This window comes from Passer montanus, unplaced genomic scaffold (assembly GCF_014805655.1).
Source record: "Passer montanus isolate IOZ18808 unplaced genomic scaffold, ASM1480565v1 scaffold48, whole genome shotgun sequence".
Classification (NCBI taxonomy): domain Eukaryota; kingdom Metazoa; phylum Chordata; class Aves; order Passeriformes; family Passeridae; genus Passer; species Passer montanus.
This window is the reverse complement of record NW_024369707.1, coordinates 6,649,115-6,676,773: the sequence shown is the minus strand read 5'-3', so window position 1 is coordinate 6,676,773 and position 27,659 is coordinate 6,649,115. Positions and strand designations below refer to the sequence as shown.

The 27,659-nt window shown below is 42.1% G+C and overlaps 1 protein-coding gene across 7 annotated transcripts in view; it reads left to right on the top strand.

Moving 5' to 3' along the window:
• The window catches only part of PXYLP1 (2-phosphoxylose phosphatase 1), a 48,531-nt gene that overhangs the window by 290 nt on the left and 20,582 nt on the right, over positions 1–27,659 (top strand). Inside the window, exons 1-3 of one of the 7 annotated variants that reach the window (XM_039722404.1) lie at positions 1–50; positions 603–655; positions 14,551–14,682. In XM_039722404.1, coding sequence (XP_039578338.1) covers positions 14,604–14,682 — 79 coding nt within the window. In that variant the 5' untranslated portion in view covers positions 1–50; positions 603–655; positions 14,551–14,603. Of the gene's footprint in view, positions 51–602; positions 656–1,666; positions 1,760–4,430; positions 4,576–14,161; positions 14,304–14,550; positions 14,683–27,659 lie in introns of those variants that run through there. The other 6 variants (XM_039722405.1, XM_039722406.1, XM_039722403.1 and 3 more) reach the window with 6 other exon arrangements.

Here is a 27,659-nt window from a genome sequence, read left to right as displayed (position 1 = left end):
GGCGGCTCCAGCTGCGGGCCCGGGAGGAGGTGCCGAGCGCGGCGAGGCAGGTACGGGGCGGCTGCGGGCGGGGCTGGGCCCCCGCCGGGCAGGTGGGACACCGCCTGGGGCGCGCTGTGCCTGGTGCCCCGGTGCTCCGCTGCCCCGGTCGGGGCTCGGCGGAGCAGGCGGGCGGTCGCTGCCGGCGCCCGGGGACAGCGGGGGTGGGGGCCTCGGGGCGGGTCAGCGCTGCAGCCCCGGCGCCGGACGGGAGCGCGGGCCGGACCCGGTGTGCGAGAGCCGGTGTGTGCGAGCGCTGCTGGGCAGGGGCTGGCTGGGCTCGTCCCCCTGCGAGTCCCCGCGTGTGCCCGCCTCGGCTGGCAGCGAGCGGCAGCGGGGCTGCTCCGGGGCTGCTCCGGGTGCCGGGGCTGCTCCGGGTACCGGCACTTGCCGTCCATTGTTGGCGGATACACTGTGGCCGCAGCGGAGTAACTTCGTGGATCCACCTGTTTCCTGGTGCCGCTTGTCTTATCGTGTCCCGCAGCATCCTTTTCATCGCGCGTACTTAACCTAGATATTTCTAGGGCCTTGACCAGACTTCTTACTGTATTTCTGTGCTGCAGGTTCCCGAATAATAACCCTGAGCGTTTTGACAAGCGTGGGCTTCTCATTGGAGGTGTGTTCTGAGGTGGACATTGTCTTGGCCTTCGTGCAGACTGTGGCTCTTAAAAAAATCGGAACAAAACTCTGTGAAAGTGTCTTATAAAATGCCAGGAAGTAAGGAGTAAACTTACTTTGTATTTGTAAAATGCATTTGTAAACACTGTAACCTGAATTTCTGGACTGATCACTTTACATAAAGTCTTTGAAATTACAGAGTAGGAAAAGCATGTGTAATGACTTTATATGCCTTTTATTTTGTCTGGCATCGTAGTCTCAGATGGGCATCTGAGTACAGATCTTAAATTTTCTCTTCTATGAATTTTACAAAGATATTTTTACGTGATGAAAAAGCCAGTACTGAATAAGTGGCTTTATCTTTGACTAACTGCAAAAGCTGTCACATATAATAAGTTATTGTGCCAGTATTACAATGGTAATGGGATATTAAACCAGCACATTTTGGCAGTAAGTAGCTGTAATACTTATGCCTGTTTTGACGTCTCTAGAAGGAGGATTAGCTCAGACAGAATTTGTAGTGGGAGGGTGTGAGTGAGATGAAAAGCAAAAGCTGCTTAATTTTAATCTTCTCAAAAAGGTAACTACAAGCAGTGCACATGGCTTAAACACATATGCTTCTCTCTAATGGCTTTTAATTGTAGTATCTTGATTATATTGTGTAAACTCAGTAGTGCTGAAATGCTACTTTTTATAAGATTCAGTCCATATTGAGCAAGCTCCCTGTTCTGGGGCAAAGGAAGCATGGAGGGACAGAGGTGTCATGGGAAGGTCTGACAACAACAGATCTGTAAAATGGCTTTGGTGTAACTGAGGCTCTGTCTGTACCTGTGCAGAGGTGTGCCTCGGGTTAGGCTGCAGGCTTTAACTTGTTAAAAACTTGTTTAGCTTGTAAAAAACCTTAACTCGTTTAAATAGTTTAATTTTCGTGATTGGGAACTTCATTTTCTCTAACAGCTTTCTTTTGTCTTCTGAGCTTATTTTTTAGGTCTAGTTTTAGAGGTGGGCATCTTGGAGTGAAGAAACACAAAAAGCAATGCTTCGTGGTGTGCAAAATCGCTGTCCCCATGAAGTGTGCTTCCTCCAGTGGTTTTACAAGGAGGTGTGTATTTTTACACACTTACCATAACCTCCTTAGACAAACAAAACCTAAAGTGTCCTGTGAGGTTTCTTATGTATGTCTTTTTTTATTTTCACAGTCTCATAGGAGACCTTTGAAACTAGAGTTTTGGATGCTTTTTCTGATGAAGTTGCAAATACTAAAAAGAAAAAAAAAATTACATATAAAGGCTTTGTGTCTGCATGTTATTGCCCCAAAAAATGAATGGTGGATTCATGTGGTTCTAAGTATGGCTTTTATCTGGATTTATGGTCAGTTCTAATTGCATATTCTCATCATCTCCCCACAATTTTATCTTTTGGCCAACAATAGCATGTTGGCAAGTAATTAAGTGGAAAACCACTGTGAGATATGTGTTGCTCACAAGCATACATCACATGAGCATAGGAATTAAATGTTAATCCACCTACTAACATATGCTTTATGACTTAGATTTTTGGTTTATGATAGATGCTACAGAGGAGGTGGTGATACTTTAATTGTTCAGGAGGGTGGAGTCTTGAAGCCTGCCTTGCCAAAGGGATGAAGGTGCTCTCCCAAGGAGCTTGGGAGTGTGCACAAAACACACAGCTATTGTATTTTGTGTTTAGAGAATCATTTGATGAAGGAGGTATGAGCAGACTAAAAAGATGGAGTTGGCTATAAGGAATGCAGGAAAGTTTTGGGAGTTACTGGCAGATAGTTACCAATAATGTGCAGGGAAAGAAATTGTGGCAGCCTGACAGGCAGTGGAGCAGCACACACACAAATGTTGCCAGACAGCAGCCTCAAGGGTGAGAAAAGAGCTGCTTAAAAAGAACCTCAGTGGTCCAAATGTTGGATAGAGAGTGGAGTTTGGGTCAGAACTGTCCCAGCAGTGCATCACATTTGGGAAGTGTTTGGGCATAACCTTTAACGTTGATTGCCTGGGAGAGGGAGGCAGTAAGTGAGCACTGATTCAAATTCAGAAGGGTGTATTTAAAAAACTCTGGCTTGAGTGGTAAATTATACACAAAAGAAAACTTAAATTTTGGAGCAAAAGGAAGAAATATCAAATGCTTGGGAGGAGACCTGAATGTAGATTTCAGGCAAGATTTTTACTTGCATGGGTTTGAGTGTCATGGTAATTTTAATGGACTTGTATTAAAATACTGCAGTACTGATAAAATATTGTGCTTCAAAATGGATATTTTCTTATTTTCTTTTACATGCTTTTGAAAATGTTTTCCTTAATAGGGAGTGGAAATGCAGGCCAGTGTATGGCATAAATTACACAGAAACAGAATTGGAAACAGTTGGTCATAAAGCTCTGTAAAGAATGATAATGACAGAAGGTTTCTGTAGCAGTTTTCCAGGAGGATACCAGGAATGCTGTACAGACTGTGACATGCTTCATATTCTGTTAAAATCAGGCTGCACTTTGGTGAATGCCAAAGTGAGTCCCCTGAAGCAAGCATTTAGCTTTGCACACTAGGGCAGAAGAATTTGGGAAATGTTATTGTCTAAAATTTGTAGGGGAGGATACATGAGTCTTGACTTAAGTCAGTGTAGGGGCACATGGCTTGTTTTGTTCCATTTGGTTTAGAATTCAAAATTCATGTTCTTGTTTGTCTTGAAAATATTAGATGTTCTCTGATTACAGCTGGATGAGGCATTTTCTTGTTCAGTGAAGAAATAAAAGAGTGGGAAGGTGTACTGTGACAAATGGCATTTACAATTCTTTTTGAAAAAACAGATAATGCCTGAATCATCAATGTAATGGTTCATCCTAAGCAGCAAGAAAGAGCTTTTTTTTTTTTGCATTGTGCAAGCTGATAATAGAAACATTTGCCAGGAGGTCTACAAAGGTGGATGGTAAGTGTGTGATTAGGCTCTAAGTGGTTCTGATGACAGGCAGAGGATTCAGAGCAAGATTGACAGGCTGTTTCATATTGATTAGAGAAGTAAACTGGGTTTTGAAAAGCTAGACAGCTGGCATATTTCTAAAAAGTAACTGATTTTTGGAAGCTGAAATAATTAGGCTTATTTGTTTGTGCCACATGGTGAACACTTTCAGAACGGCTGTCTGGAAATACTCATCAGGGGTTGTTTTTCAGCTGATCCATTCATGGTTTCTACAGCCACCCAAAACTTCAGCATGAACCAAGAATGAAGTCAGTTTCCCCTCCAAATTGTCACTTTCACGGTTTCCCTTGTGAAAACAAAAACACAGACAGCCCAGCTGTGTGTCAGGGTGTGCAGTAATGAATGTCCCAGTCCCCTGTGTCCTGGAAGATGCTGTGCTGTGCCTGGCTGATGCTGGCAGTGCTGGTGGGGACCCTGCAGACAGACAGCTGGTACCCTCAGTGGTTAATCACTGTTAAAAGGACAGAGTGATGCTGGCACTGGTTCTTACACTTTGCCCTGTATTTCTCATGCTTTATTCTCCTTCCCTGTGTCTGTGGTTGTGGTGTTGGTTTGTTGATTGCTCCTGAGTCTGAACACAGCCTTGTGGTTCTCTGAAGACCTTTGGGTACCTTCATGGGGAGCTTCTGTGGGCTGATAAAATGTAAAACCAGCTAAGCAAATGAAGCAACAGAACTGTAGGCAAAGGGCCTTTCCAAGGAAATGCTGGGACATGATATTGAATGCCAGCGCTGTTTACCTAAACCTATTTTTATTCTTCCTTTTGAAGCAATAACTCTCCTGTCTGCACCTGTGTGTTCAGCTGTCTCTCTCTGGAAGATGATGTGTTCCTAGTGGTTAGCTCGTGCTGCTGCCATGAGGATCCAGGGAAGAGGCAGGCATGCCCTTTTGCCAGCAGCATGGCAGTTTTCCCGGTATGTTGCCTGTGTTATTCCCCATTCAGCTCTCCAGCAGCCAGGCGAGTTGGCAGCTGTGCAGAGTGCTGTGGGGAGGAAAGGGCAGCAGAAAATGCTGACTGTGTGCTAATGCATCTGTGTAATCACCATTCTGGGGTTAGATTGCAGGAAGATGACAAAACTGCTGAATAAAGTATGTTTAATCTTTTTTTTTTCCCTCTAGTATGAGTTGCAGTGGGTAATAGTAGAATGTGTGGAGAAGCACAAGTTTTCCATTTGGAACAGAAGTGTGTATCTGCCCTGTAATTTTGAATCCTTGAGATTTTATGGAAGTGGTTAAATGTAGAAGTTTTGGGTGACCTGACATATAAAACCAGGATGGAACAGATCTCATGCAGGGCTATAGGCAGAAGAAAAATCTTTTGGGATGAGGGTTAAAATATAGCTTGAACACAAGGATAGGATAGAGTAGAAATGTGATGGGTAAAAATCAATGTCATCCCTTCCATCCCTCTTGCAACATTTAACAGGTTGTTGCACTGTCATTTTTCACATCTATAATTAAGATAATTGAGTAGAATGATGTTTTACTGCCTGGAAAGCTCTCAGTAATGGCCAAATCAGCAGATGTAAAATGGTGCATTTTAGGGTGAGAGTGGTGAGTGGTGCATTTCCCCCTGACAGCTGTGGGGCCACGGCTGGGGCACTGGGTTCAAATTCTGGCAGTTCTCCAGAGGGTGAGTGTGAAAGACCAGGTGAAGATGGGGCACAAGACAGGATGGAGAGTGGGCTGAAGAGATAAAGTGTTCCCAGATCAATTCAGTTTGGATACTGTGGGCAAATCTACCTGTGTGGGCTGCTGAGGACTGTGTGGATGTAACCTCTACCAGCAGAGTATGAATGTGTGAGGTGGGGTATAAACTGACCCAGTATAAGGTCATTTGGAATTAAAAGAAATGCAGATTTGGGAACTCAGATCACATTCTGAAATCCAAATCTAAACTGAGTGGAAGAACTGACAAGCAGTGAAAAATACTGTCCTTAATACTAACATCATCTTGAACATAACATGGGATAAATTTGACTCAGTGTGGGAAAATAAGCATTTTTCTGTGTTTATGAACTTTCTTCACTGATCTGTTTATTCAACTTGTCTTCCCTGGTTGATCACAACTAGCTTTGGGTGCATCCCTGCAATGTTTGCTTTCAAAGTTAGTGCCAGAAGAAGGTATTTGCCTCAGGACACAGCCCCTGACACTGGAGCAGAGGGAGACAGATTCCTGCTCAGAGGAAACGGGCACAGGGGAGTGTTATAGCAGGAGATGGAGTTGTTCAAACAATTAAAACTGTAAAAAAAGTAAAACCTTAACTTAAAAGCAACCCCCCAAAATAATTTAATGATTTAAGCATGTTAACTGCTTTGCCTTTGTGTGATTTTTGGAGCTGTGATGTTATCTGATCAGCCACTGGCTGTGATCTGGGGGTGATTAGGTTCTATGCTTATAGTTATGAGCATATGGTATATGGTTTTAAAATGGTAAGTTTTAATTACATTCTGGTGCTGTTTTTTAAGAATTATTTAATTTTCTCTATGTTCTAGAATGGTTTTGCTGCCAGTTAATATTCAGTTCTGGCCTGGAGCCATCAAAATCATAAGATTTCCTTCAAGTTTCATAATACTGTTCAAATAGAGTTGCTCAGTTTCCTTTAAGGAAGTAAAAGAACTTCCTTTGGTTGTGTTTTTACTTTCTCTGCAGTTCAGAGGCTTGCATGGCCTATTATTGCATGGGGAAAGGAGCAGGAATATGGGAACATTCCTGAAGTGCATAACAGAGTTGGGCTTGTGACAGATTTTCCTGGGTATTAAAATTTTGTTCAAGCAGAGCCTCCAAAGTGATGTGCTGGACTGATTGGTATTGACCTCAAGTTTTTTAAGACTTCCACACAGTAGTATAGAACTTGATCTTATTTCCATCCAAAAACAGGTAATCAAAGCCAGATCAAAACACTTACTGAAAGTTTTGTGTGAACTGAAGAATCTCTTGAACTTTTACGTGGACCAAATGAAAGGTTTACGTGGACCAAATGAAGGGTTTACGTGGACCAAAAGAAACCAAAGTTAAGGACACCTACTCCTGGAAATATTTAATGATCTCATTCATTTGCTGTTCAAATGAATAAACCACGTGAGACCTATAAAGTCATAGTTAGAAAACCAAAGGCCAAAGCATGGGGACTTTGAACAATGAAAATAAGAGAAGAGGTTTTAAGCTAGCAAAGGAACTGCAGTGGTCTCTTCAATACTTAAGGTTTGGGTATGCCATGAAGTCTGACTTTTTAAACAGGGGAATGGCTTGTGATTCATCATTACTTGAACTCTGTTGAAAGCTTTGTCATTTGACAGGTTTTATTACAGATTGGATTTTATTGTTAGACTGTGACACAGCAGAGAAACTTCTCTGTGGTCTGAGGGAAGCAGTTCATGCTGTATCTTGTTCTGACCAAAATGTAGCTTCAGATTCCAGCCCACATCCATCTTCAGGGATTGTGCTGCACTCGGAGCCCTTAGAGCAGCGTTGGCTGTGCCAAGCAGACATCTCTGCTGAAGGAGTTCAGAGGTTCCTGTGGGTGCTGTGTGGAGTTTTCCTCTGTGTTTTCCATGCTGTGGAACAGAGCTCAGGCATGGAAGTTCCTGCCTGGGTTCTGAGCCCCCAGAGTGAAGTGATGGATAGCATCTGTGACTAAAAGTATGAATCCAAAGGCAGAGGATGTGTGAGCTGGCAAGTGTGAATTTTGCTGCTGACCACTGTTTTGTCCTCTGCTCTAAACAGATGTCTAAATCTGTGAGAAAGCAGAACATGAAGGGGTCTGCAGACATATTGGAATAAACATTCCATAATTGTTTCTATGTGCAGCCCTGCTTTTTTCCCGTTGTTTACTGTCAGAGCTAATTTAGACTTTTGTTAGGTTCCTCCAGGCAGGGGCATGTCATCCCTGTGTCCTGGCTGATGGGAACACTGGATGTTCTGTGTAAATAGGCCAGTGAGGCTGGTAGGAGCAAAAATGCCTTTGCTGTCAGGGTGCTGCCAGAGCCTGGGCATGAAGGCAAAAAGCTGGCTCCAAGCTGAGTCTCTAAAGGGAAAGTGTTCTGGAGAAAATGAGACTGAATTTATAGTGGTTTTATTTATTCTTTAAATTTATTTTAAATGAAAGGATGTGCAGGATGTGGAAATAGTATTTGAATTGCAACTGTTGAGAACTTCTCTCACATATACTGATAATTCTAGGAATAGCAGAGAGCATGGAGAAGGAAAAGGGTGTTCTGGGGCAATGATTTCATCCCCAAAAAATCAGATACAGTACCTTTTCTTTGTAGTACCTTTTATTGTGAAACTATGGTATTCTTAATCTCTAAATTAATTAATGTATTTACTTATATTTTTCATAGTTCTAGGAACCATTGATTATGTAGAAACTGCAGTACTGATCTTGTTTAGTGACTTCATGTCAGAAATTATTGTGCTGGGTCTGAAAAAACATCCCTATCTTGGTATTCAAGTGTTTATAAGGGTATTCACAACCCCCAATTGTGGTATTTCTTCCAAAAGTACTTGAGTTTTCAGAAGCATTTGGTTTTAGAAATGTTTCTTGCAAGACAATCAGTGGTCAGAGTACAGGGAGGTAAGATGACACACGTAAATGGTTTGCTGTGCAAGGGTGAAAAAACAATCAAAATCCAACACTTAATGATCTTTGCATGCTTTTTTAACAGCTGCCATGCTATTTTTTTAAACTCAATTATGTTTGTTCAAGATAACATGGGCATCATTTCATCAGAAAATTGATGTAAGGAAATTCCAGAAACAGAGAGATTTCTGGCTGCAGAATAAGTCAACTTCCGATGCTGTGAAACTCATAAAGAATAGTTGTAGTGTTCTAATGTTACACTGCATTAACTATAACATTAATGCACAAAACTTGAACATGGATGTCTCTGTGTTTGTTGACCAGTTCCAGGAGATTCATAAACTGGTAGGTCCTAAGTTCAGTAAAGCAAGTACATTCTAAAGGACTTAGACTGGCAAAATCAAATGCAAACCCAAACTATGCAAACACTGGCTCTGCTCACATCTCTTAGCATCTGGTATCTGAGAGAAGTCAGCTCCTAATGGTGACTGAGTAGGACAGAACTGGAAAGAAGGAAACAGCCCTCTGAAGGATGCAAGCTGAAGGTGGCTTTTCCAGCATTTCCAGTGTAAAACTTTACGAGAGTCCTGCTCAAACTTGAAAGCTGCTTAGGAGAAAGAGGTGTTTAAAATGTTCACCAGTTTGTCTGCTTGTGCACCTTGAGGTTTAAAAGCTCAGATTTTGGAGTCAAGAGAACCTTGATTTTGAGAGCCCTGGATTATCTTAGAGGTGTGCCAATGTTCAGCCTGGCTGGTGGTCCCTTCATCACTTCTACGTGCTCAGCACTCATCAGGCTTCCTAAATTCAGGGGTAAATCTGCTGCACAGGGAAGGTCAGTGCTGTGCTGAGGGGCAGAATTGTTCAAGTAAGATCTGTTTGATCCCTTGGCTTGTGTGAAGTGGGAGCTCATGCTGCTCACTTGAAAGACTGGGCAGTACTTTGCAGGACCAGCTGTGCCAGTATGGGGATTTTAGAACTGCCTAGGTAAGGAGGAAGCTTGCCAACAGAAGACAAGAAAAATTTGGATGAGGATATTTTAGTGTGCTAAAAGATATATTAAACTTCAGCATCTTAGCTGTTTTTCTCTTAAAATCTGATACTTGTTGGTAAAATGTTAAGTAATAAAAAAATAAAATTATAAGTAACTGTTAGTTTTTACATATTAACATGTAGCCATTCTCTATTGGACAGGCACTGCTTCTTGCTGTTTCCATCCTTTACTTGTGGAGTGGGACAAATTGCCTTTTTTATCAGGGCTTTCTTTATCTTCACTTAGGTTTTTTGTTGTTGTTTTGTTTTGTTTTTGTTTCATGAAGCTGCTAACCTGTTTGTACTTTCAGTTGAGTTTTGTGTGTCCTGTGGTTACTGACTTCCAGTTTAACTCATGGCGTGGGAGGGCTCACACAAATAACACTACTGAGCAGGTTTTATTTAATATTTTCAATGTTGAACCAGTTTTACTCTTTTTAGAAATGAATTTATTTGCACCAAGTGTTGTGACATATTTTTCTTAAATGCTATTTAAAAAAAAAAGCATATGTTTCTTGGTTTTTTTTCCAAGGGGGAAATGGAGAATTGTGCTGAACAGTATCACAGATGCTGTGGTACTTTGTGATGCTCTGCAAAATGCACCCTCAGTGTTACAGGGATCATATGATCAAGTGAAATTGCTGCTGCTACAGTGACTGCAGGGGTTTTGTGAGGGTTTCCTCACCGTGACAATTACAAGCATCAGTAACTAAGCAGGTCATGCTGACCGGGGAATTGGTTCTGCTGCATGTTCCCATTTCCACTCTGCTCTGGTTCTTGCCACGGATCTTTATAGCTCTGGTCCATTTGGTCATGACCAGAAAATCCCAGCCACTGCTTTTCATTCCTGCAGGAAAAAAATGCAAATCACTCAAAGTGCCAAAGGAAAGGGTTGACTTGTGCCATTTGCTGACACAACTGTTTTCTGTAGTTGCTAATTCAAGAGTATGAGCTCACTGTCTGAAGTTGTCTGGGGGCTGGACTTGTGAGTAGATGAAAAATGTGCCTGGTAGGCTACTGCCCAATGGCTGGGGAGTGATTGGTGGAGCATCACAAGTTAAAGTCAAGGCAGAACTTTTCATTATAACTGTGACAGGAGCTGTCACCTTCAATCCAGATGCCTTCAAAACAGGCTTTGTCAAAAACTAAGCCTACAGATACAGATGAAAAGCAAAAGATATATAAAAAAGGAATGATAGTTAAAATCTCTTATGCAGTGTAGAGATATCAGACTAATGGGTGGGTCCCTCTGTTATTCTGTGACCTTTTCTAAGACTGTCTATGAATTTTACTCAAAATAACCTTATATTGTCTGTGGGATTTTTGTTCTTCCTCCTACACGCTATAAACTTGCTCCAAAATACACTTTTCTCTGTCTTTGGCACACAGTTATGTACAGACTGAGCACTGCCTTCCTTTTGGGGCAAAGTCTCCATTTGTCTCTGCTGTTTTTTTCATTGTGACCACTTTTGCTCTCTAATGTTTCAGTAGACAATGTCATTTTGATGTAGCACATCAGATAAATACAGTAATTTTATTGAGGCAGACTTTGAGGAGTACTATTGATTATTTATGGAGACATGCTGTTTTAATCAAGTAAATTCATTTAAGCTGTCATGGTGAGTCAGTATAACTCTGTGCTTATGCTTCATGCTGGAGAGTAGGTTTGTATTATAGATGATGCTGGTGATTTAGAGGATGTAACAGCATCAGTCAATTGGCACAGGAGTTTGGCAGTGCTAGTTTAGTGTCTCATATAATCTCACAAATGCTTTGAAAGCATTGATGTAAAGTTATTTTCAGGGCCTGACTTACAAAGAAGTGTAGCCAGTCGAGAAATGCCTTGACTCTGGTTTGCTGAGCTGCTGGTGCTGCCAGGGGGAGGTTTTGTGTGATGCCCTGGCTGGCAGTGCCCCTCCAGTGCTGGGCAGAATGTAGGTTAGTGCTGCCAGCTGCTCTGCCTCGCCTGGGCTCCAGGCTGCCTGCCTTTCCCCAGCATTTCTGGGTAGTTACTAATTTTTCCTGACTCCCTGGCCTGGCCTTCAACCATAAGGCTGTTTTTACCTCTGTGTGAGCTTGCAGTAACACCTTACACCAGCACTTGTGTGAGATTAGGTAAATACTGAGGGTGCTCTAAGTGCTGTGAGTCATTCTGGCATGTTTTGATGAGTTGAGATTTTGGATTGTGTTTAAAAGGAAAAGTCCCATTCTGTAGATAGGTATTAGTTAGATATGATGCAAAAAAGTGGCTGAGAAGTACCTTTTACTTACCTGCATTTCAATGCAGGATGCTTTTTTAATGACTATCCTTATGATTTTCTAAACTGTTTAAGTGTGTCACATTTAAAATTAGTGTGACTGAAATGTTTGGAGTTGTAAAGGTCATCTTTATCAATTACTGTATTTATAGAAACAGAATTGTGGAATTGTTTAGGTTGGAAAAGGTCAAGTCCAACTGTTCCCCCAGCACTGCCAAACCCACCAGCAAACCGTGTCCCTGAGCACCACATCCACAGGTCTGTTAAATCCCTCCAGGGATGGTGCCTGCACCACTGCCCTGGGCAGCCTGTGAAGAAATTTTTCCTAATATCTAATCTAAACCTCCCTGTCTGAGAGATGAGCATCAATCACTGCCGTGTCCCTGAGCACCACATCCACAGGTCTGTTAAATCCCTCCAGGGATGGTGCCTGCACCACTGCCCTGGGCAGCCTGTGAAGAAATTTTTCCTAATATCTAATCTAAACCTCCGTGTCTGAGAGATGAGCATCAATCACTGAATTTTGGGCAGAAGCTGCTGCTCCTGGCACCGAGTTCACCTCGCTGTGGTGCTCAGTGCCCTCCAAAAGCAGTGAGCACTTCCTTGGCTCTGAACCACGTTCCTGCAGCAGCGAGGTGCTGCTCTCAGCTGCTGGTGGGATTGCCCTTGCTGTTGATGGAATCATCCCTTCATGGTGTGGAGATGCTGAGGCTGGGCAGGACCTGCCCTCTGGGTAAACAGGTGAAGATCAGCCTGAATGTCAGCTTAGCAGGGGATGCTCTGCAGAGCTCCTGCTCTCTGGTTGTCTTTCCTGAACACCCCGGATGTGTTCTGCTGTGTGGTTTGTTGTTTTGTTTCATCTGCATGTAAAAATAGTTTTGTGGGAAGATAAGGTTGGTTTACTTTTATTTCTCCCCCTCCATGCTTTATCTTTTTTTAGCTCGCCAATGCTCCCTGCAGTGAGTGCCCACAGTGGTTATTGTGCTGCCCAGTGAGCTCTGCCTTGGGAGCTGCTCGTGTGCCAGCCCGGAGGAGCAGAGGCTGCAGGACTCAGTCTCACATCCCTTCACCTGCTTCCTGCAGCCTCTTGCCGAGGAGGAGCTGATGGCAAATTGTGTTGACAGGCTTTTAATTAACAGCCTCTCAGCAGGAGCTGTTCCTATGCCTCGTAAGTCACAACAGAGCAACTTTTAATTTGTTAGCAAGCCAAAGTGTATTCAAAAGAAAAATCTTTCCACTTTGTAATTTCTTGAATGATGCCTTTCACACTCAATGTTTTAAAGCTTCTGATCTTGCAATTAAGGCTTGAAGCTCATTAAGCTTACTCAGGAAAACATTTTGCTAATATGAAGTGTGTAAGATCTCCCATTTTTCAGTCTTTAATTTTTTTCTTTTTTTGTGGCAGCTTTATTTTGTGCAACAACAGTATTAATCTGTGTAGACTGCACAAGACCTCTTGTTCCTGAGAGCTTTTTAAAAGGTTTACCTTCTCCTTCCTGCTAAGTCTATTTTTTGCTTTTTCCTGCGGTTCCTTCTGTTGTCCCATCTGTTTGGTTGAACTACTTTATTCTCTCCTGGTGTTTGACATAAACTAATCCTTTTACCTTCTATTCTTCACAGCTTTGTTGAATTGCAGTGTGTAGTTCAGTTTTGCTTCTGCCTGCCCTTCACTGGGATGTTCCTGGATGGGCTATGATTTTTTGAAATTGAGAACTATTAAAAATTGTTCCTTCCAACTTTCCCCCTCCCTCTCTTTTTACTTTATTTTTATTACTGCTTGCACATGCCATTTATGGTGCTGTTAGCCTTTGGGAAAAATACTGTAATGACTCTGGTTTCTTGCTTCTCAGAATCTCCAGATCTTTCCATTTTTCCACAGTTTCCAAAAGCTGTAAAGGTAATTGTCCAAGTAAAATGAGATGGAAAGACCTCAGTCCTGCAAAATGTATGTGTGTAATGGATTTCACTTAGTGCAATCACACAACTATTTTCAAGACCAAACCCCAGTGGATAAAATAAGTTCAGTGATTCCTGAGACCTTTTCAAATACCAGTAAGAAAATGAATTGGGGGGGAAGGGAGTGGTGTAGAAAATATCAGAATTTTGAGGTTGTGGTTTTATCAGCACTTAGAGATTAAAATCTTGCTAAGATGGTTAGTTTTTGGAATCCAGAAGAGTTTTGGTAAGCAAATATGTGTTAATTACATGTGTATGTAAGACTTGTCATTTTCAAAAGCAGGAAAAATAAAGAGAGGCCTCTTTCTGTGAGGAAATAAGTTCAGGGGCAAAAAGAAAGGTGGAGGGGAAAAAAAGTTACTTTCTGTCAACAGGTTTGAATGTTCTCAGTCATAAACAGAACTCAGTTCAAAGGATCTGGGAATCTCAGAAGATTTCTTTCAAGACAAACCAATTTCCTGCAGTACACTGTCAGTGCTAGGAGGAGGCATCTCTTGCACATAAGAGCAGCTGGTTGTTTAAAAAAGAAAAAAGGCATGTAAGGGGGGAGAGCAACCCCCTCTCATCCCTTATATAGAGCAGTTTTCCACAGGAGAACATACATCTGTGAAAACAGGCCACTTGAGCAGATTCTGTACTCTTCAGGATGTCGTTTTGCAAGGAATAGTGTGCTTGGATGTCTTCAGGAGAGGGCTTGTTTTTTTTTTGTATTTTTATTTTTTCAATGACTAACAACTGCTGAGGCTTAATTACTTTTTTGTTTACTGTATAGTGGGACTGACAGCTTTACTCTTTATTATCTTAAGAATTGTGAATGTGAGTATTAACCCTATGTTATCAGGAGCAAGCTTAATTTTATGGAAAATAGAAATCTTTTTTATTTACCTAAAAGTTTTGTTGTGGAAATACAGTTACCTGTATTACACTGTTGTTAGGGTGAAGGCAACTTCTCCATTTTGTTGTTGCCAATTTGAATTGCCTCGTGTGCTTGCCTTTATAGAGTAACTGATGCTTCCACATCTGAAATATATATTTGCCACTATATATATTTTGTTGTTTGCAGGAACCACAGATATCTGAAGATGAAACCATGAAGAGCAAGCAGAGTGAATAATAATGCTTTTCCGAAACCGTTTTCTGTTCCTGCTGGCCTTGGCAGCCTTGTTAGCCTTTTTGAGCCTCAGTCTACAATTCTGTAAGTGTCCTCATGCTTTGTTTTCCACATATGGTGGTCTATAAGTGTGTTTAAAATTGCCATGATTACATGATGATTAAGCATTCTTTCTTTATTGAAATACTAGGGGTTTATTTTGGGGTTTTTGGTTTGTTTGTAAGGATTTTTGTTTGCTTGTTTTCCAAAAAAAGTAAGAAATACTTTTGTGTACTGTGTAGGAATTTATATGATCTATAGAGTTCAAATCAGGCTACTGTATTAAAAAAAAATCTGCATTTTGGAGTGCAGTTAAGTAATTGAGTGTGATTGAATCCTTCCATGAAAGTAGGCAAACGACATTGGAGTGAAAACTGCTGCAATTCCTATTTTACATTGCATCAGACCAGATGGGATTTAGGAAACTGCTGTGAGAGGTTTGAGTGCTGGAACTTCTCCAGATTTGTGCCCTCCCATCAGGGAACTTCAGGCATTTGGATTGGTTCATCAGAAGTGGTCAGTTTGTTCAAGAGCAGATAAACTGCTGTAAAACAGTGTTAAAATTGTAAAAGTGTGCTTCAGATGGGTCAGTGCAGAGGGCCCTGGAGGCTGAGCAGGACGTGGTGCAGAAGGCAGGGCAGTGCAGATGGGCCCTGAGCCCTGTGCCTGATCATCACCTGCTGCAGCAGAACATTCATAGGTAAAGCTGTGCTTTGTGAGAATGTGGTTTGTACTAATTAATGCACAGCAATGTAGTGAGTTGCTGTTAGAAGGCAAGTAAAAGTACAGGATATCCACAGGACAGGATAACATTCTTTGTTGTTGTTGTCACCTTTCATTGTGTTTTGCTGAGCACAGTCCTTCTGGGCTGTGCTTTTTTCTGCACAGTGTAAAAACCCCCAAACCCAAAAGATTACATTAGAATGTGTCTTTTGCACATGACAGACAGCTTAAAAAAGGGGAGGGAGAGAAGATGAAAGAAACTTTGTGGTTTTCTGCTGTTATTTTAGTGTGCTTAAACTCGTCTGCATGTCATAAAGGGACCTGTGGCTCTGAATTGCTCCTCTGGGCACCAGCCAGGGGTCTGACTGCAGCTTGTTTTGCCCTTTAGGCTTGTTATAGCTCTGCCCTTGATGCTGTAGGGTTGGTTATGAATTGTGCATAGGGTGAAGGTCCTGGAGGAGCTGCAGCTGAAACATGAAACTGAATTGTTAACTAAATGAGTTTTATTTAGAGATGAGGAGGTAGGCATTTAGGAGAGTGAATCACATTTCATCTAAAGATAAAATGATTTTCTGCTTAATTAGAACATAACATTTCTGCTAGAGATAAGAATGTTTGAGAAGTGCTTTAAAAAGCTGCAGCAGGCAGCCAAGGTGGAGCTCAGTGCCAATACCAACAGTGATACAGAGACCTTTACACCATGAGAACTGCAGTGCAGTCCACTGGGAGCCAAGACATTCAGGTAGCCTGATACTTTAACTTCTGCCAGCTTCAGGATGTAGAGCAGTTAGTCCAAACTTGGAGCAAAGTTCATCTCCACAGCAAAACCAAAACTCTCTTGGATCACCTTGTGCTTCTGGGTGAGCTGTGCCAGCTGGGCAGCCTGCAGCTCAGCAGCTTCAGGTGAGTTACCAGTGCTATCACCTGTTGTTGCTTTATCAGGAACTTTGTCACAGCCTCATCAGTGCCTGCTTCTGTCAGGAAATGTTTTTTCACATCCTCAGAATGTTGGTCTTTGGGATTGGTGAGTCTGGCTGGTCTCAGCATTCTTCAACACCAAAATTAGTATGAACCCCTCCTTCTCCATCCAGCACTTACAACTTCTTTGCAAACAGGGTAAAATCTGAGCTGTTTTACAGCTTAGGCAGAGCATCCTGCTACAGACCTCTCATGACAAGACAGGCTCTGGGGTCTGGAGCAATTCCCCAGTGGAGCTGGTGCAGGGACTGGAGCACAAGTCTGATGAGGAGTGGCTGAGGGAGCTGCAAGTGTTTAGCCTGGAGAAAAGGGGGCTCAGGGATGTTTTATCACTCCCTACAGCTACCCAAAAGGAGGTTGTACAACGTGGGGATCAGTCTCTTCTCCCAGGTAACAAGTGATAAGAAAAGGTAAAATAGTCTCAAGTTGTGCCAGAGGAGGTTTATATTGAGTATAAGGAAAAATCTCTTCACCAGAAGGGTAGTTTGGCATTGAGCAGGCTGCTCAGGGCACTGGTGGAACCATCTCTGGAGGGATTTCAGACATGCAGATGTGGCACTTGGGGTCTTGGTTTGGTGGTGAACACAGTGGTGCTGGGTTAATGGTTGGTGTTGATCCTAGAGGTCTTTCCCAGCCTAAATGATTGATAATATGGTTTATGTTCCTGGAATGAAAATGAGTGTTTATACATTTAGACTAAGGAAAATGCCCAAGCCACTGATTTGTTTTGTTAGAAGGGAGGTACCTCCTGAAGCATTTGGAGTGGAAATGAATGTTTTATGCTGTTGTGAGATTGTGAATCTCTGTTAGCAAGCAGTGCACAGCTTTGTGGAGGAGGGCTGGTAATTTTAAAATATGCTACTGCTTTTCTAAGCATGAAATGTTGAAAATGTCTGTTCCTTTCTGTAATAAATTTGTTTATAGAAGCAAAACAGTAACACTAAGTGTATACTTATACAAGTGATACATATTTTCTATTTTGAAACTTCTGCTTTAGAGCAGAGCATAACTCCTGTAAATGCTTGATATTTTATCCCTCTTATCCACATGTGGAACTGTGGCATTTGAAGCCAGACTTGTGAACTGTAGCTGACTGAAGCAAAGGGAGTAGTAAAGGGCAAGCTCAGCTGTTTTTCTGTAGGTTCTGACTCTATTACAAACAGCCCACACTGACAAGGTCACACTCTGGCTCCTGCTTCAGCTGTGAGGGTTCAGGAATTGCTTGCAGCAGTTTGCCACCCAGTCAAACAGAAAAGGATGCTGGTTGGCTTTAATGTGCTGTGATGGGAAGGACCTGGAGCTGCTTTATGAGCAGTGATTGCTGCAGCCACGATGAGGTGGAGGTGGTGGGTGGTCGTGTGAGCAGTCCTAGAAAGTCTGTTCTTGCTTGTAAGACAAACTCTTGAGGCAGTTGTTTCAGAGCTCATAGTTGTCACATATCGAGTTCAGACACAAGGAGAAAAATGCTGGGGAAAACAACCAGGCTAGGACCTCAGAATCTTCAGTGTTGGTAGCTGGGGATGAACCAATAGATCATAGAAAGCTCTGTCCCCTGTTGTGGTGTTTGGTTGTTCTTGCTCCCTTTCTCTTCCCTTGTGATTTCTGAGTCCTGTAGTCTGCTTTCCTGTGCTGTTTTCACCACAAGGCTGGTGCTTTCTGTGGATACTAACAGCTCAGCTCACAGGGTAGATCATGGAGAAAGCTTCCCCCAAAGCCTCTCCGAACAGCTCTGAGAGCTGGAAGTGTTCTCTCCCACCAGCAGTTTCAGTGGGTGGACATGGAGCAGCTGGCCAGGATCCAGGTCAGCTCTGTCCTCAGCTCTGTCCCAGGGGCAGGGCAAGCAGCTCTTGGAGCAGTTGCTTTATGTTTGTCATGTGTGTGCTGGCTTGGCTGGCTGCATCAAATGCCAGCTGCATCTTCATCTTCTTATCCTGGCTGGAAGGAGACATGTGAGCAGATTGCTGCACAGCTGGAGACTCTTTTTAAACTCTAGCAGTCCTTCTTCGAGGTGATGTGATGCTGTGGGTCCTGTGAGACACGCTCCTTCCTGCCAGGGTCCTGTGTCCTGTACATTTTGGGCAATGGGGCACTTGGCTGGTTCTGCTCTTCATGTCCTTGAGCAGGAGCAAAACGCCCAGGGTCTGTGTTGAGCTCTGTCTGCCCAAGGGGCTCGCTGCTTTCCTGGCAATTTCACAAGGAGCAGTAGGGTTAGGGAACTGGTTTCAGGAAGTCCTACTGTTTTAAAACTCTGTGTTTCTATTGTGATAAATAATGCCATATTTTTTTTCCCTGAACATTCCTGGTGGATGATAGGTGAAATGCATTTGAGACACATTTGAAAATTTACTAGGATATTTTAATACCTGTTCAGAGTTTTTTCAGGTTTGGTTACCATTTCTAGTAGGCACATAGAAGACTTTTAACAAGGAGTTTATACTTGCTGAAGATATACAAGCCTTAACAGTTCTAGGCATCTTTAATATAATTGTGTGGCCTGGACTTCAAAACAAAACAAAGGGCTGGGGGTAGGTGTGCCCTCAAGTTCAGTTTAACTATTAATGCATTGTACAGAGTTAAACCTGGAGCAATCAGCAACAGAAGGAACCTCTCTTGAATGGCAAATGCCACTGGATTTTGTACATATTTGAATTTTTAAACAGTGTAGGAAATTGAAAGTGTTAAAAGTTAACATGAAAAAAATGTTCCACTGCTGGCTAGAAGAATACTCTGATGTCTCTAATGGATAATTATATCAATGGAACATTTTTGTTTGGGAAGCCCATTGGATTGGGAAACTGGTTGACTTCCAAACCAAATATGACTGGCATATTAAAGTTTTATTAGGAATTGTCATTGTTTCCCTCTTGTTTTATGTCTTGGGCCAAATCTACAGAAAAGAGTAGAGAAGTATTTTTCTTATAGTGTTTATTAGTCCACACGTGTTTTTATTTTTCTCCTCTTTGTTTATGTAAATGGTCATGGTTGTAAAACAATTTAAAACTTCAGCATTAGAGACAAAAGGATAGCTGGTTTTGATAGACTTGTCAGTTAAGGCTATTCTAAAATGTAATTACATTGTTTTTATTTAGAGTTTTCAGTGTTTCACTTTATCAGAAACACTGCAGAATGGAAAGATGACCTGTGCTTGACTGTGTATTTTTGTCTCTGTAAATATTATCTATAAGGCTGTTGACTAAAAATGGACATTTTCCTTCAGTGCAAACAGAATATATGTAGGAATACTTCATTCTATTTGGCCAGAAGAAGAGGTTGCAGTGGCTGAGGTGTTTCTTCCTGCTCTGTGCTGTGTGACTGCCTAGAGCAGTGCAAAGGGAAGGTCAGTGCAGTGGCTGGGGGCAATTCTTGCAGTTCAGGGACAGAGGATGGCAGTACACCTGCATCCAAAGAATGTGTCAGAATCCTGCTGTGCTCCTGCAGCCTCAAACTAAGGAGGTAAGACAGAATTTAGGACCCTGTCAATGTTAATTGCATTGGTTAGCCCTTAGGTCAGCTCAGGAACAGGAGTTTGCAGGTAGGTCTGAAGAGCAGCTTTCTTTTTCCTCCAAGGATTGGTACCTGAGAACCCAATTACTGGGCAAACACAGGCCTTTCATTGCATTACATTGGAAACATCTGTGACTGGCAGCAGAAGCCTCGAGGTGGGTCTCCTTGAATAAACCTTGGCTAAACCAAATGGAAAGGCAATTTAGAAGCTGTTAGGTAGAATGCCATGTGTACACTCTAAAATGTGCTTGACAATGATTTTTTGCTCTCTAATCAAAGGCATGTAAATTAATTTTTTCCATTAAGTAAATGCTTTTGTTTTACTTTGTTTTTAAGGGTTTTTTTTTTTTGTATTTACTGAAAGCCCAAAGCAAAAAGTAACAGTCAAGGGAAGAGGACTAAAATGATAGTGGGAAAACATCCTTTTTTTACAGGGATGCTTTTTATAACCCTGTGGCTGACATCCATTCCAGACTGTCCTTCTGGGGGCTCTGGCTCTCCGGCAGCTCTTGCCCATGGAGCTTCTCTTCTGGTTTAGAGTTTGTTTTCCTACATACTTGGATACTTTGATCAATGGCATAGGCTTGCCTTTTGATAAAAAAGAATTTTGGTGAGTGCCACTGCTTTTTAGGATGTTGGCCACTGCCCCAGCAGGGTGCTGGTTCCTGTGTAAAGTGTGGAGAGCTGTTTTATGGTTTTTTTGGGGTTTTTAAAAAATACTTTGGCAGCCTCGATGGGTCATGCTTGGGTGTTGGTGTATCAGCATGTCTGGAAGTGACATTTTGCTGTTCCAGTAATAATTTCCCTCTACTTTCTGTCATTTGATTTCGCACTGGAGGTTTTGGTTTTAAAGATGAGTCACAGGAAACAGAAATTGGGATTTTCCACACAGAAAAGCAGAAGAGTTTTATTTCACTGGCTTGAGCTTTGCTAGCAGCTCTTACTTGGTGAGGACAGTGTGGACATACAGCACTGAGGTGTGGGGGTCTAGCCTGAGATCCTCACCAAGGCTTCCTGCAGCCCCTGCTGGGAGCCAGAGCCCTGGGGCAGTGGCTCCTTGGGTGGGTATTGCATTTTGCTGCTGTGTACAAGTAACTATGTTTAAAGAGCCACAGCTTTAGAATTCTTGATGTAGAGAACTTGTTTTTGTCATGTGTTACCAGCATATGAAATTAAAAGGAGAACAGATAACTCCCTTCATGAATTTTGCCTTCGAGCTCATAAGCATGGCAAATTTTCCACTCATGAGAAGTCTCTCTGGGTTTTGTTTTTTAGAAGTGCTAATTTAATCTGAATTTAAGATTAAAGGGAAAAACGACCCACAAATAATAAATCCAAGGCTCTGTATATTTTAGCAGTGAATGAAGAGAACTGACTTTAAATACAGATGTTTTTGTTAAAGATCCTTTTTGTGTTTGTAACTGGCATTTTAAATAACTGTTTTGTGATTTTTTTCAAAAGTGGTGCTATAATGCATCGGTCCACAAAATGAACCCCTGAAGGGAAAGGAGACATGATGAATGCTTGAGAATGATAGTATGGGACAGTCTTACTTTCTCCTACAAAAATAGAGCAATCATTTCAAAGTAGTTGCTTTAAATATAGGTCAGTTTAAATCACTTGAGACAGGGCTTGACCAGCAGAAGTTACTTGTCAGGCTACAGAACTTCATAATTTTTATTTAACTATATATTCTGACTTCATCCATGGTGGTTAGTTGGACTGTATTTTAGCAGAATTGATATGAAGTGTTAAGGCATATGTTTGAAGGCTACTGTACAGTTGATTCTGTAGTGGTAGGTCAGGTGATTTATTCATGTTACAGAGATGATGGCATCAAAACAAAACCTGGATGTCTTAAGCTGAGAAGGCAAACACAGCCCTGTCACTGCTTTGTTTTAGGAGGAGCCTTTTGTTAATCTTTTGCTGACCACTCTAACTTTTGAACAGTTTTCTGAGAATTCACAATCATTCACACTTTATTAGCTTTATGTCTCTTATTTTACTTTTATCAGGCCTTTTAGGACAATGTTATCTATTAATTGCACATGAGTTAATCATACTTTAATAATTTGCTGTCCTTTGTTTGAGATTTGGGTTCTGCATCTTCATCAGAGAATGTTCTGACCCAAATTTCCCTTCTCTCTTTGTGAGTAGAGTTTCAGCAGGACAGTACCAGGAAAACTACCTAAATGTCACTGGGTATAATGCAGTTGTGCTTTCCCTATTTCTAGCCCATGTACAGTTTTCTGAAAAGTGTGGAGGGTTATTTCAACTTCATGTTTGATGATAGGTTTGTTTCTCTGAGCTGTCCTTTGTTCTTGCCTTAATCCCCACTGTGCTGCTGCAAATTGAGTTGAAAACCATTGGGGTTTATGGATGTGCTGGTTCCACTGTGTGTATCTGAAAGATGCTTAATATGCCTCATACGGTTGTTCATGTTTCTCCTTGGCCCTTTTAATTTTTCTCTTATGATTTGTCTTTCAGGCAGTTTTGTTCTTTTATCTGTGCTTTTGCAGGGATCTCATTGCTGAAATGATACCGTGACTGACTTAATGCAAAGTATCTTGTCACTTGACTGTAAAGATTTTTGAAAAATTTATTGTGTGTTCTTGGGCATGTGGAGTTTCTGTGATGAATAAAGTGTCTCAAACTGTGCTGATTTTGAAGATTTTAATGCCTAGAGGCAGTTTTTTATTGCCTTATGTTTTTTCTAATAAGACTAATCTCTGTTCCCAAAATTAGTTCCCTTTTGGCTTTTCAAAGCTCACTCTCTGAGAGAAAAGCAATGCTTATATACCAAATGGCATTGTGGTTTATTTTAAATGAGGCAGGGTCTAAGTAGTTTGTATTTAAAAGACTGGGGCTTTTGTGGACTTGCTGCAGTGAAATATGAAGTCTTGTAAAATGGAAGTGATCTCTCTTCATTACTTTTGTGAGATGGTTGAATTAAAAGAGCTGGAAACATATGTGGTGTAATTTTGGGTTTACCAACTGTGCACATTAATGCTGAATGAAGACAGGAAATAAGATTCACTGTCTTCCCTTAAGCTGTTTTATGGCAAGAGTCCCAAAGATACCAATAATTCTCTGATCCAGAGAGCACTGTTCTGAATTCCTGAGATTAATGACTGTCAAGGAGGGCTTCCCCAGCACAAAAAATCTGTCAGGTTCTACTGTATTAAATATGTTTTGAGGTTTGCTGCTGGCAAATCTATGGCAGCTTTCTGTGCCTTGGCCTGGTGTTGACAAGGACAAACAAGTGAGCTGGCTTGGCTTGGGTAAGCAGTGGCATATGGTGTTGAGATCACTTCCCTGAGCAGGTCACTTTGTGGACAGAAAGCAGTTGGGATTAGATGTGAAACAGAAAAGTGCTAATTTAATGCAGTAGTGAAAATATTGATTTGAATTTGTAAGGTTTTTTATCTTGGAAGGACAGTGCTGTAGAGAAGTGCCAGATGTCTGTGGGTTGTGTCTGACTGATGCCACTGTCATATGAGGCACTTGGTGCCCTGAGCCTTGGGCTGGCAGAGCTCTGATCTCTGCCTCCAGCCAGGAGTGAGGCAGGGATGTTGCAGGGAGCAGGTCAGGAGAGGGGATCAGAATAGGCCTTTACCAGTGAGCTGATGTAGTTTGTTGCAGCCCAAAAGCTGCTGCCTTGGTGTTTGACACCAGGGGAGCAATACTTGTGAAGATGTGGTGGGCAGAGCTAAGGTGTGGTTTTAAGTCTCTTTATTTCTTTGTTTTCCCTGTGTATTTTGGGATTCTGGGTGTTCCAGTACATGTCCTAATGAAGGTTGACTTGAATGTCAAAAGACATTTTGAATATTTTGGGATGAGTCTGAGGAGACTGAGTCTCCCCATTCTGAGTTTGGGGAGAGCCCTGAGGAAAAAGGCATCCAGGATGATAGAAAAGAGGAGTGCATGCTTCCCCTGTGTGCAGGGAGCACTCACAGGGCTTCAGCTGGGGAGAGCTCATGTCAGCAACAGATTGCTGGGTAACAGGACAGGAGCAACTCTTGAACTATCTTGAGCTCTGCTTTATGGGGTGTATTTTTGTATCATGCCCAGCTGCTGTAGATGAAAGGATCACTGAAGCCTGAGGATTTGTAGCCCGTGTTCCTGAGAAAATACTTTTTGCTGTGTGTTCTTCTGCTCTGCTGAATCTTCTTGGCTGCTGTGTTGGTGTTCAGTTCATGTGTGAACTCTGCCAAGCATCTTTTTTCAGTCATGTCGCAATCGCTGCTGCACAGCTTCCCACTCCAGTATTTGTGGGAATCGTACAGGACAAAAGGAAAGAAAAAAACAAAACCAAACAAACCCCAAACTAAAAGCAAAGGTCTCCACCCCCTGGAAGAGGATGGCAGAGGCACTCAGAGCAGTGTGTATCAGTGTAGAGAAGTTGATCCTTATTTTGGGACAATACTATGGAAATGGGAAGAGTTGCCAACTGCTTCTGAACACAGCTGATAAAAGCTGTTTTGAAAATCTGTTCCAGGACAATTCAGTTGGATTAGTTAATTTAGCTGGTGCGGAGTTCTGTGGACAGAAGCAGGGCAGTGCTTTAAAATCTTACTGGAGTGCTCATGAGTCTTGTTGGGTAAGCAGCAGTGGCTGGATTTACTGTATTTATAAAAATCGTGCCCAGGCCATAATTCCCCCCTGCTTAGTCTTTGTGTATTTAAGCCTTGTTTGGTGGCTCTCAGGATGCTGATTTGGTACAGCTGAAGTCTTCTCACAGCATGATGAGACATGGCAGCTCTCAGCAGCAGAAGGGACTTCACCAGAGCCTGGTGGTTTATTGCCCTTCTCATTTGGGAGCCCCAGCGAGGCTGTGGTGGGCCAGGACCAGCATAACTGTGTCATTGCAAGCTCCTCTGTCACTGCTGGGCTCCTTTTGCATCTTGTCACTGAGCAACCTGGAGAAGGAGCAAGATGTGACTTGAGGACTGTGTTTATAGAGCAGCAAATCCATCTGCTTGTCTGGGTGTCTCGTAGGAACCTCCCCCACTCCCCCCAGACCGAGTGCAGAGCCAAGCAATGGGGTAATTAGTGACATGCTGGGAAAGAAAAGCTTTAGCGTGTGTGTGTGTTCTTTATTTTAAAGAAAGTAGTATATTAAATTGATGAAAATATAAATCTATTTGGTGGTGAACATTACATGTAGAGTTTCAGTGTAGTAGGAAAATATAATAAAATACAGCAAGTAATTTTTCACTTTGGGAGAAGAAGTGGAAAATTATTGTCATCTCTAGAGCTTGAAAAGGCTCAGATTTGCAGTAAGCATTGCTGTGTTGTTGCTGTCAGGCTGAAAATCCTGGAAGCTGTTTAAGCAGTGCCATATGCCCTTCTGAATTGTCCAGTGAAAAACAATGGGGGGCGGGGGGAAACCCCTAAAATGATAAAGCTCTTTTCAGAGCCACATCTGGACTTAATAAATGCAAGCACACATTGTATAATTTAATGTATCTGCTTAAATTAGGTCTCAAACACAAGAATACAAGGCCTGCCATGTTGTGTTTGGTGCAAAAAGGATTTTCTTAACATATTTATTTTCCTCATGTAAGTCAAATTGTGACCTTGTAAAAAAATCTGCTAGCCATGCAGCTAATGCTGCTGGAAATAAGAAACCTGTTCTCTGCAGTACTGGTGTTTAAAGCTGGTAAGCTCCCAGGCATGGTGGTTGTGTGTAGTTGTTCTATTTTACCTTTGAACATGAACACACAATACTGAAATGTGATTTTTTTGCCCGGACTCTGATCTGGAGTAAGGCCGTGGGTCAGTACCTGTGAGCTCTGGCTCCATGGGCAAGGCTGCTTTGGATAATTGCCCCAAAATGAGGAAAATCTTTAAAGAAGGTTCACAGCTTGTGAGCCAGAAAATAGGCAGAGAAGTAGGCTTTGCCCCACTCCTGGGAAGGGGTAGGAGGGTTGGCTATTTCTGTCCAGCTCTGTGAAAAGCAGCTGAGGAGAGCATCCTATTTATAGTAGCTCTCAGTTGTCCATAGGAACATTTGCATCTCCAGTGGAAAACTTCAGGGATCTGAAAACTAAGAAGCTTGAAAACTCAGGTGGCATTAGGCTGAAGAATAAGCTTTTGGTTGCATTTCATGTAGGCAAATGATACCAGGATTGATTAGAAAAGCTAAGATGCACTTACAAGTTGTAGCTGCAACTGTAGTATTGTTCTTGGGAGAAAACAGGGACTGTGGTGAGAAAACTCATGCTGGGGTGTGAGTGTAGGCTTCCATTTTGTTTGTGTGTGGCAGGAGAGCAGTGTTAAGACTTGTTAAGTATTTTTTCCTTCCTAATGTCTGTGATTTTCTTCAAAACATGCACATAAAAAATTTAAATACTCTTGAGCTCACACTCATTCCCCCTTCATCAGATCTGACTTCCACTGTGTTAGCTGAGCTCCATCTGCAGCCTTCTAGATTCCCTGAGTTCCCGTTTTCTGTCAGTGAACCTATGATATCCAGGATGCTTCAGAAAACTTACATTTCCTACACTTTAACCAGAGAAGCAGCATTTTTATTTCCAATTTCCCCTGGGTATTTTCCAGTTGGAGGAGACTGGTTCCATGTGTTGCCTGCCCTGCTCCATCTTCAGCGTGTTTCGGATGGAGAGTGGCTGTAGCTGAATTCTCCAGGTGGAGAAGGGCAGGAAGGGACCTGATGCTTCAGCCTCTGTGGTGACTGAGGCTGCAAGGCTAAAAGAAAAGGGAAATTCACCTCTTTTCTTGATAAAATCACAAGAAGCAATTGTGAGAGGAAATGGGACTGTTACTTCTGTGTTGTCACTATGAAACTGAAGATGTAGTTTGAGGAACTACATGAGGAAATATAAACATAGCACTTAACAGAATTTTAAAAGCAGCATTTTTTCTGATATTGACCTAAGTAATGCAGAAATTTACCCAACCAAGATGAGTGCACTGAAATGGACATGCATCCACCCAACTATGTGAATTTAATCAATTTCTCATAACAGGTTAAAATTTCTCTGTAAGAATTTGAAATATGATGCTCTGTTTCACAAGTGTGCTGCAGTATTCCTCATGGTCTTCCAAAGTAATTGTGTTTTTTTTGCTGTAGGAAGGGAGATGTCCATGTTTATTTGATAAGATCAATAGAGCTGTTCTAGTGGATTTTAATTTCTGGTGTCAAAAAAGGCTGTGCTGAAGGCCACGGCAGAAGGGTGGCTCTGCAGTGTGAAGTGCAGGTGTTCAAGGCTGCTGTAGCAAGCATTTTTCAGCACTTTTGATTAGAAACACTGCCATGAAAAGAATATTTATTCAATGATATTTGTTACTTTCTTGCTACACCTAAATACTCTTTGTGAATATTTTTTTAAAGTTTGTCCTAGAACGTGACATGTAGGCTGCTGGCAATAGAACTGTGCTGTAAGACTGCTTGAAAAGTCTCTAAATTACTATGATTTCTTTTACAGAGGGAAAAACAGCAGCAGCAGTCACAAAATTGAGTGGGTTAAATAGGTGTATGTGTCTGGGCACATGTCAGCCCATAACTCACCACTGGTGCTGAGTGTTTGCAAACTGCTGGAAACTCAGAGGGGATCTGTAGTCTCTGCTTGCTCCCATTTGGCTGCTTAGTCAATCCCATGAGTTTGGAAGTTCCTGCCCTGTTCCCATGTTGAGAGTTAGGGCAGGTAACATTTCAGGTGTGTAAGGAGGGAAGGGCTCCCCTCTGCTGCACTGTGAAGGTTGTACCTGTGTCACCTTGGAATGCACACAACTGCTAGGCTGAAATATTGTGGAGAAATTGCACTCCAAGGAGCCTTCTTTATCTTCTCGGGGGT